Source organism: Uranotaenia lowii, chromosome 1 (genome assembly GCF_029784155.1).
Source record: "Uranotaenia lowii strain MFRU-FL chromosome 1, ASM2978415v1, whole genome shotgun sequence".
NCBI classification, from domain to species: domain Eukaryota; kingdom Metazoa; phylum Arthropoda; class Insecta; order Diptera; family Culicidae; genus Uranotaenia; species Uranotaenia lowii.
In genome coordinates this window covers 159,537,191-159,547,743 of record NC_073691.1, presented here as the reverse complement: position 1 = coordinate 159,547,743, position 10,553 = coordinate 159,537,191, and the positions used below count along the sequence as shown (strand labels likewise).

Below are 10,553 nucleotides of genomic sequence, written 5' to 3'. Positions count from 1 at the left end.
ATTGACCACCGATCGGAAGCCCAGAAGAGAAGGAAAAAGTATTCCGTACGCCTCCGTTCGGGATGTGGCTTAGAAGCTGTATCTAAACCGAAGTTTTGTCCATAAGGCCAAAACTAAGGCTGGGCTTCGAACGTTCAAGGTACAAAAGGCCCCTAATCGCAACGAGAAGCAGAACAACTTCCCCAAAACCCGTGCCAGGAAGTTGAACATCAACATGCTGACGAAAGTTGAATGCTGCATCATGGATGACGAGACATATTTGAAGGCCGACTTCAAACAGATCCCCGGCAACCTGTTTTTCCCGGCCAAGGCTAAGTTCAGCGTTCCAGAGCATGTTCGCTTTCAGAAGATGTCCAAATTTGCGAATAAATTCCTGGTTTGGCAAGCCATCTGCACGTGCGGAAAGCGGAGTGTTCCTTTCGTGACCCAGGAGTCCAGAACACGTCGAACGGACAGGTGTACATGAAAGAGTGCCTCCAGAAGCGGCTGCTTCCTCTCCTGACGGCCCACGACGTTCCAACAATCTTCTAGTCGGATTTGGTCTCATGCCACTACTCCAAGGACGTGCTGAAGTGTTATGCGGACAATTAGGTCAATTTTGTGCCGAAAATATTCACGCGCTCCCTGGTTCACTAATGAACGATGACGACTGAAGACATCTAAAATGCCCTTCCGAACTACAACAAGCACAAGTCCTTTCACATTTAGTACGTACACCGCAACTAAACTTAGCGTTCAAAAGTAGCTGTAAGCGTTGCTATCAGAGCTCTCTACATTGACTTCAGAACAATTTTAAGACAAATCCTAAATCTTTGTGGAAATATGTACATTAGAAATCAGCTTAAGGTATCTGAGCTTCCGTCTCAATAGTTCATGGACGGCCATACTTAAGGAAGGCATTTGGGAGCGATAATTTTGTGTTATTGTATTTTAACGATGTACTTTCTCTCCTCTACGATCCAAAACTAGCTTATGCTGATGACCTCAAACTTTTCCATACCATCACAGGCCAAGAAAACATAGCTCTGTTACAAAGTCAGTTCAACACGCTTGTTGGTGTGATCCTAACTGTCTGCCCTTGAATTGCAATAAATGTGCAGATGTATCATTTTCTCGCAATCGGAACCCTCATTATGCGCAGTACATTCTTGAAGACGACATAATTACCTGGGTAGACTACATCCACGATCCTTGCCCAACGGTTACCAAGGATTTTCAAGTTTGTACTGTGTAAAAAAAAATTTAATTTCCATCAACTGTTTGGCACCCATGCTATCAGAACAAATAGAGGCTATCCAGTGGCGCTTCATACGATATATAGTTATGCCCTGTGACACTTGAACTGGCGTTGCTGCTTATCAAATTAAAGTAAATTCCGTCGATTAAAGGGCTGCCTATTTCGTCGGGGTGCTTGTCATGCCCTTCTTTCCCCTACATTGAACTAAAGTGGTTTTTGTCGTTCAGCTCGGACTGGTCAATCCCCGACCTTATGACATTTGAAACAACTTGAACAACAACATCTTTAATCGGTTTCGACATGCTTAATTTTACAAATTTACTTTCAAAAAGTTTGTCATAGTTTCGCCTTCATCATCTCATCAGGAATCAGGTTTCCAACGGCAAAGGTATTCCCGGGATCAAGTTCCTTTTTAATGGCCCGGAACAACTGCACCCCGACTTGGGAAACACTGGCCGGATACCATTTGCTTCGGGTCTTCCCGATTCCGTGATGGTGCGAGAGCGTCCCCCCACAGGCCAGCACTTCGTCGCGGGCTTCGTCTTCGATTTCCTCGTACAGTTGAACCGCTTGCTCGGGGGCACCGAGATGTTTGAACAGGAAGTAGACATATACGCACGCTCCCGAATCGTAGCTTTGCGTCACCCGACAGGATACGACGAAATGTTTGATGCCGCGTGCCTGACATGACCGCACGATACAGGCTTTCACGTTGGTACAGAGGGCTAGGCATTTGTCCCAGGAAACGGACGTTTCGAATGATTCTCCGTAGATACTTAGATCCCAGGCGAAGTCCTAAGAGAAGTGGAATATTGAACAATAAGTTTTAGTTGAAACTGGAAAAGTGTAGGACTCTGAAATTGCTACTTACTCGAATGTAGGCTACGACAAAAGTTAGCATGTATCCTTTTCTGCCATTCTTTTCTCCTCCTTTGACTGCACCATATTTCTTTGCGATCGTGTAAACCTGCTTCTCGTGATGAACAACTTCGGACTTCACACCTTCAAACAGTAATGTGACTGCTACAATTTTATCCAGATGGAACCTGCAGATCTTTGAGAGATAGAACCGTTTGAAAACCTCATATAAATTTCCAAACATTGCAGGTGGATCGAGAAGTATGCCACACTTAAACTGTTCATTATCAAGCAATCGAATACTAGCCGGTTGTAAGCGTCTCTCTGCGACTTCCCTCAAAAATCTGATACCAGTTTCCAAATCTGCAAAAACCAACGATTCGTAATGTCTGACTTCAGGGATTCGTCGGATTTTCACCACAGCTTCCGTTATAATTCCCAGGGTACCTTCGGAGCCCAGAATAACATGATCAAAATCGGGACCAATAGAAACCCTTGGAGCGGTGAATTTCTTCTCCAAAACTCCTTTGGACGTCACCAGCTTAACTCGTTCGACAATATCCTCAATGTTTCCGTATCGATTCTTCTTCATCCCGGAAGCACGGGTAGCAATCCATCCGCCCAGAGTAGAGAACTCATGAGAATCCGGTTCATGACCTAACACGTAGCCATGTTTGTGCAGCTCCCTCTCAATGTCCTGTCCAACGATTCCTACCTCGAAACAAGCGGTCAAATTCTCCTCCGAAACCCACAGCATCCGGTTCATCTGGGTCATATCGATCACAGCGATGGTACGGTCATAAATTGCTGGTGTTGACACTGCCAGCGAAACCGATGTGTTTCCACCTACCGGAATCAGCACCACCCCACTCTTTACAGCTACATCCACAATCTCGACAACCTGTTGGTGACAACTTGGCCACACAACTACATCCGGAATCCTTTCGTAACGGTGCTCTCGTAAAACTTGCAAGTCAACCAACGTTTGACAGTGACCCCGTATCACCCGATCCATTCCGTCCTCTGAAAAATTCACCCCAGCTTTCCTAAGATCTTCCAAAAATAAGTGATTTCTAATCGGCTCCGGGAATGTGCTAGGTTCAGCAACTCGTGGTCTAATATCCTTCTCCAAATTCAGATCAAACAATTCCTCGATCCAGTGCCGAAAATTATTCAACCTTTTTCCGGCAATGGGATAACGATCTCCACGAAAAGAGATCACCCCGTCCCGAAATTCGAATTTACAATCCTTATAACCCCAACCATCCCATCGGATCACTTCATGGCGCCGTTTGGGAAGCGTTCCTGACACTTGTTGGCTTCTGACGATCTTCATGGTCGAACAGTTACTGCATCACTGAACCCACAACTGGTTGGAATTTCAAAAATTGGTTCCCTTTTGTTCTATAGTTTAAAGCGAGGCTGAATTTGAAACGATAATGTCCCACATTCATGCAGCCGAAAACATGCGTCGAAAAACATTTCATCTGAATAAAATTATTCAATACAACCATTGTTTTCGAAAAATTGTGTTAGAAAGAAAATGAAAACAAATTACCCAAGAAGTGGGAAAAGAAATTCTGTCATCAGTTATCACTACAGAAGACATTATGAGGTCAAAATATTTCTTTTTTTTATTTAATTCAGTACTCAGCACATACAATGGCTATCTGTACTTTAGCTAACTTTACAAAGAAAATAATCTTATCTAATTATTTACAAAACTAACTAATCTAAATTTCATCATACAATGTAGCTTCCCTGAGAAATTGTATCACATTTTCATGGTTTCCATTATTTTTCAAGCTATCCATACTTATTTTATATTTGTTTCTCAAATGTAAAAAAAGATTGGCAGTCGTTGAGCACGTGAAAAATAGTTAAGGGGCATTGGCATTCTGAACACTGTGGTTTTGTTGTACGTTCTAAGAGGTATTTATGCGTTAATATACAATGACCAATCCGTAGTTTAGTTAGTATAACAGAATCTTTTCTAGAAAATCGGTTTACACCTTTCCATTCACTGACAGTTTTCTGAATCATTCACAGCTTGTTATTTTCCATGGTGTTCCATTTTTGATTCCAATCTACCCATACTAGATTTTTAAAGACTGATGTTATATCGTGTAAACATGGAGCATACCATGTGATAGAATCATGTCTCGTTGATTTCGCTAGTTCGTCAGCTTTTTTGTTCCCTATGATCCCTACATGACTAGGAATCCACATAAATTTGAATTCTTTAGCTGGAGTTTTCTTCATAAGGGTTTGGATTTGTTGAACTAAAGGGTTTTCACTGAAAGGATTTTGGAGAGCGTGAATTGAACTTAGAGAGTCTGATAGAATCAAAAATTGATAAGGTTCGTCCTTATCGATAGCCATTTCGACCGCACTTCGCAGTGCTAACATTTCTGCTGAGAATATCGAGGTCATTGATGAAACTCTTTTTTTTGGTATTATTCAATCCATCAAATACTGCAAATCCAGCAGAATTGTCAGTTTGGGATCCGTCAGTATATAACAACTTAAAATTCCTATATTTGTTCTTAGTGTGCCTGAATTTCGTTATATACATTTCTTTAGAGGTTTCATCCTTTCTTAGAACTTCCAAACTGAAGTCAAACGATACGTTAGATTTGATCCACGGAGGAACTTCGTGGAAACCCCTGTTCATAGGTTCATGGTACATGACTTGGTATTTTTTGAAACATTCCACACATCGATTTCAGAAATCATTAGACAATCCAGATAAGTTTTTTCTCAAAGTTTCAGACAAGATTTTGTACAAAGGGTGGTGAGGTAGAGAGCAACTTTTAAATCCAACTTTCATGGTCAATAAATCAGGTCGATAATTCAGAGGGAGTAATCCTGATTCAACATATAAACTTTCAATGGGACTCGTACGAAATGCACCCGTTGATAATCTTATTCCTTTGTGGTGTATTGTCATTGAAGTTGAAATCCGAAGTTTTCGCGCTGGTGATCGGCAACCTTGCCAACTAGCGACGTTGTGAAATATCATTACTGGCAACGCTTTTGTAAAGTAATAACCAGTGTGCCTATACAGCTACGGGTGGTTGCATATTGAGAAAAAGTAGGCAAGGAGTACCAAAAGTTTCTCATTGATGGGGGGTGGAGACGGAGCGCTTTTTGACAGCGAATGGTTCGCCTACCATGCCTATGATTACGATTGCCTGTCACAAGATGGACGATTCCTTGTATTCACACAGAGTAAACTTGAATTTTGGAACGAATTAAATCTGACTTTCATTCAAAACATTCATTTTTTTAAATCCAGCTCCTGTTTTCTTTGAATCAACGAATTATAGTTTTGATTCAAAAGAATAATTTTTGAAAAAAAGAATAAATTTTTTGAATTGAATAACTTTGGACTTTGATTTCAAACAAATTCTTTGATTCAAAAGAAATTTGTTCAATTGCATATTTCTTTAGAAACAAAGTAAATTTTCTTTCAACCGAAGAAAAATGTTTTAAACTGAAAAGAATAATTTTTTGAAACAAAAACTTCAAACTTAGAAGATATTTTGCATTAACTTGCAAGAAGAACAGAAAACCGAAAAATCGAATAAAGTTCGGCCGCTCGTTTTAAAAATCAAACCAGTGAATCGGAGTAAGCTATAAATAAGGAGGATTCAGGATGCAAAATGGTAAGTGTAAGTTAATAAATAGTGAATATTTAAGTGAATTCAAGATTTTCTAAAACGCTTGTATAGTTACAGGACCACGGCCGACGGATAGATTTCCAAGTCTCTCGAACATGGAGAAAGCTGCGCAAAGTAACACTTCCCCAAATCCCGGCGCGGTCGTATTTTTTCGGCCCAATCATCAACGGCAATCACCAGTCGGACCAGCCACCAAAACCAAAGGAAAAAATCCTTTGTTTTTGCGGCACTTTCCTTTGAAATAAAAAATCTTTGGTATAAGAACACACCCGAAGTTGTACACGTCCTGATAATAACTTGTCGCCAGTAAATGTCGCCAGCGCTCATTGACGATAACTCCGGTTTGGGGATTCAGCGACAATACTACATCCAATTGTTTCAGAAGCCTTTCATTAGCCGTACTGTATACCACCGATCCATAATCAATTTTCGATAAGATCAAGGATTTTGTTAATGTAAGCAGTGTTTTCCTATCAGAGCCCCACGAGGTGTGAGACAATGTCTACAATTCTTGTAGAGTTATCAGCATTCTTCTTCAGATTTCTAACGTGAGTGCCCCACTTCAGTCTCCGGTCAAAGAAGATACCAAGGAATTTATGACATTCTACGACTTCAATAGCTGTTCCATTGAAATAAAGTTCTGGATTCGTTCGACAATCGGATCGCCTGCAGAAGTGGATCATTTTCGTTTTATTAGCCGAAAAACGAAAACCTATAGATTTACTCTATTCTTGAAGCTTTTCTAGTACGGTTTGTAATTTTTCCTGAATAGCACTCAGAGATTTTCCTTTTGCATAAGCCACCATATCATCAGCGAATTTTAAACTTTTGACATTTACAGGGAAATTTTTACTAACTGAGTTCATCGCTACTAGGAAAAGTGTGACACTCAATACTGAACCTTGTGGAAGACCATTCTCCTGGATTCAAAACTTGGATGAGCAATTTCCAATTTGAACTTAAAACAATCTTTTATTACGATACCTACGAAATCCTGATTGTGTATTATCTATCAGGTTGTTAGATTCAAGATACCATAACAGACGACGGTTAACTATTTTTTCCATTAATTTGCAGAGACATGATGTTAGAAATATGGGTCTATAACTGAATGGATTTAATGGATTTTTCCCGGTTTTTAAAATAGCTATTATAATTGATTCCCTCCATTTATCTGGGAATACTCTATCGTGCCAGACAGAGTTTAGAATTTCCAAAAGATAAAACATTCCATCTGGTGGCATATTTTGAAGCATATGATAGTGGATTTCATCAGTACCAACTGATGAACCTTTGCATGTCGCCAATGACATTTTTAACTCTACCATAGTGAAAGGGACATTAAGTTCACTAGCCGCAGGTTCTTCGTAAATTATAGTGTCATTTGAAAACCGATCTTTTTTCAATTTAAACTCTGAGTCATAATTTTCAGAACTTGAGATGAAAGAAAAGTGAGTTGCTAATTCTTCTGCAATTTCAACTGGATTTGTGATAAGGATTTTATTAATTTTCAGGGATGATATGAAATTTTCCTTTGTTCGACCTTGGATGCTACGAATTTTGTTCCAAACTGTTTTATTAGGAGTAGAAATGGATACCGATGAAACAAATTCTTTCCAGCAATTAGAGGAAGCTTGTCTGATAAGTTTTCTGGCTTTAGCATTGGCAAGCTTATATTCGATTTCTGATTCGGTTGTCATACATCTATTGAATCTGCGTAAGGCTTTTTTCCGGTTTTTAATGCTCTGAGCGATTTCAGAACTCCGCTACGGTGGTTTGAATCGTTTAATTTTGTTAGAAGACTTAGGAATAGATTCCGAAGCAGCATTAACTACAGAAAGTGTGAAGTGTTCGACTCTTGTCAATGTATCCGATGGTTTTTGTTTGTTGATATTTATCGTAACTAGATTTTGGAAACTTTCCCAATCAGCGGAATCGGTTATCCATCGAGGTCGTTTCGAAATGTTGACATCTCTGGATAAAGGTGTGAGAATGATCGGATAGTGATTGCTAAAACACAAGTCGTCATGTACTTTCCAGTCATATAACGTTGACATTATAGGAGAACCAAATGTAAGATCGATAGAAGAGTATGAATTGTGGGCTAAACTATAATGAGTTGCTGACCCATCGTTGAGACAGTTTAAATCCAATTCCTCAAATAAAGATTCAAGTATTTTTCCTCGTACACAATCCTTGTTGGATCCCCAACAAATGTTATGGGCGTTACTATCTGTCATTATAAGAAATGGTTTTGGAAGTTGGTCAATCAAATTCTTTAGACAAGCTGTGGATAACGATTCATTTGGAGATAAGCACAGTGAGCAAACAGTGAATTCAATAGGATAGAAAACCTTAACAGCGACTGCTTGATAACTTGTGTTCAAATCTATCTCTTGAGCTTCAAATCCATTACGGACACAAATTGCTGTGCCACCTGAAGCTCTAAGGTGTAAAGTATCAATCGAATAGAAAATAGAATAATTTTTCATTGTAGGTATTTGAGAAGTTTTGAAGTGGGATTCTTGAATGCAAATTAAAACCGGATTAAATTCTGCAATAAGCATTTTCAGTTCCTCGAAATGGGCGTAAAACCATTACAGTTCCATTGTAGAAGGGTCATTTTGAAAATATTTAAGACTACAGTCAAAAATCGTACAATCAAAACCTTTTTAAGTCAGTGCAGTAGTGCAGACGTTCTAACAGCATCACTCAAAATCCTAAAGTTTTCTGACATTATATCGTTAGTATCTGGGCCATGCGGGTGATCATTTGAATTTTCAGTAATATCAACAGTGGTATCATTAGTATTAGGAGCTTTGTACATAGTGTTAGTAAACTGTGGTATATTTACGTTATTCCTATCATTAGTCGTATCCGCCTTCGTCATTGTCGCCTGTGGCAACAGTGGTTTCGGCATCATTTCGGTCAGCGTTCGGGCTTCAGTACCTAGATCCATCGACGTCGCGAGTGCACAATAGAGAGAAGTTTTGGTGAGAACTGCTTGTTTCCGGTAACTCAATAGAACGGGTGGGGCTTGATGGTGGGTTGTTAATTTTTCGTTCATATGCTCGCTGTTGCTGGGGTTGTTGACTTGGTGTTGGTGTTGTAATTGGGGCCACGCTGCTTTGCACAACGTGGGCGAATGTTGGTCGAGATGATGGTGAAAATCCAAAGACTGCTTGTGGTACCTGGAGGCGTCGTTTTTGTCTGGCTTCTTTCATCGAGATTCGTTCAGATACTCTTATTCTCTGGATTTCTAGTTCGTCGATGAATTTCGGACATTGTTTCGACAATACATGATGGCTTCCGTTGCAATTGATGCAGATTATTGGTCTGGGGCAGGGTGTTCCGTTGTGGAATAGAAGTCCACAAGATGCGCGAACTTGGTTACCCTTACATTGATCTTTTCGATGACCAAATCGGAGGCAGCAAGTACATTTCATTGGCTTGGGAACGTACAATTTTATGCGGCAGCTGTAAAATCCAACTTCAATCGTCTGTGGCAAGTAACTCAGATTGAAGGTGAGAATAAACGAGCCGGTGTCCTCAAGTTTGCCTTTGGAATTCTTTCGTTGCATGCGCTTAACTTCAGTCACATGGCCTTCTGTGAGATATTCCAATATTTCAGTGTCATCTAGCTTGTTCAGATCCGGGCAAAAGATGGTTCCTTTGGATCGATTCATCGTGGTATGTTCAGTGATTTTAACGAAACTCTTTCACAAAATCTCGTTTGCTTCAAGAGATTTTTCGCTTGGTAACGATCAAGGGTCTTCAGAAGAAAGGTACCTTCTTTGGACTTCGAAATTTGTACTCCAGATGTTATGTTGTCGATGCACTTTTTAATAACAAAGGGATTGAGATCGTCCATGGTGCTTTCTGGATCTGTCCTAGTTACGACCAAAAACCTTCCGCCATTGTCGCAACCTCCTGTCCTCAACTGCTTGACGAATTGTTGTTCGTGGAGGTCGTTTCGCTGTGCTGTCCTTTTCCCATTTTTTTTTGCTTTTTGGCTGTTTTCCATCCAATAGCTCTGTTGCTTTCCTCATCAACGGTCAAAGCTTGAAACCTTGAACCAAACGAGATCGGTGGGGTTCCGCCACCTGGATCGGCGGCCAACTTTCGTGTTCTCCTACTATAGGCACTTAGTAGGGTACTCGCACAGGTCTCCAAAAATACTACCGATACTACCGATACCGAAATTTAAATAGAAAAAAATGCCTAACTTTGCTGTCGTAAAATGATGTGATTCACTCAGAGGTTGAAGTCAAACTGAACTACAAAATATTTCTTATCACTCTCATGCAAGGCCGTGAGTACGGGGGAGGGGGGGTTAGGTGTTAACAACCCCCCCCCCCCCCTCCCCCATGTAAATTTCTTCCAAGTAAAATTTTCACCGTAGTATTGGGAAATTACTTGATCTTAAAAGGTGTTTAAAAATAAGTGTGAACAAGTAAGTCAGAAATTTGGCTCGCCTCCGGTGGAATTTAGTCTTAAATCACCCTAGGCTTGAGACATTTCATTTTACGAGACTATATGACGTTCACGAATTGAAACTAATTTCTAACTTTCGATTTGCAATTCAATTACTTACCCTTTTGTATTAAAATTCTAAACTTAACATACAAAAATCCTACCTCGTCTTTAACACCTAGGTTTTTATTACAGGGTCCGGCATATTGAACTGCCACATTACTTCAACAGTATTTATTTCGTTGCTCAGTATTGAACGACCCCTCGTCGCTTTGTTAACATTAAGTCTGAGCTATCATTGG

At 40.1% G+C, this 10,553-nt stretch overlaps 1 protein-coding gene across 1 annotated transcript; it reads right to left on the bottom strand.

The window, feature by feature from the left end:
* Positions 1–1,573: 1,573 nt before the first annotated feature.
* Positions 1,574–3,431, bottom strand: LOC129738076 (alkyldihydroxyacetonephosphate synthase-like). The gene is made up of 2 exons (XM_055729260.1): positions 2,109–3,431; positions 1,574–2,032 (listed from the first exon to the last, which is right to left on the bottom strand). The coding sequence occupies exons 1-2, from the start codon at positions 3,429–3,431 to the stop codon at positions 1,574–1,576; spliced, it is 1,782 nt and encodes a 593-aa protein (XP_055585235.1).
* Positions 3,432–10,553: the final 7,122 nt, after the last annotated feature.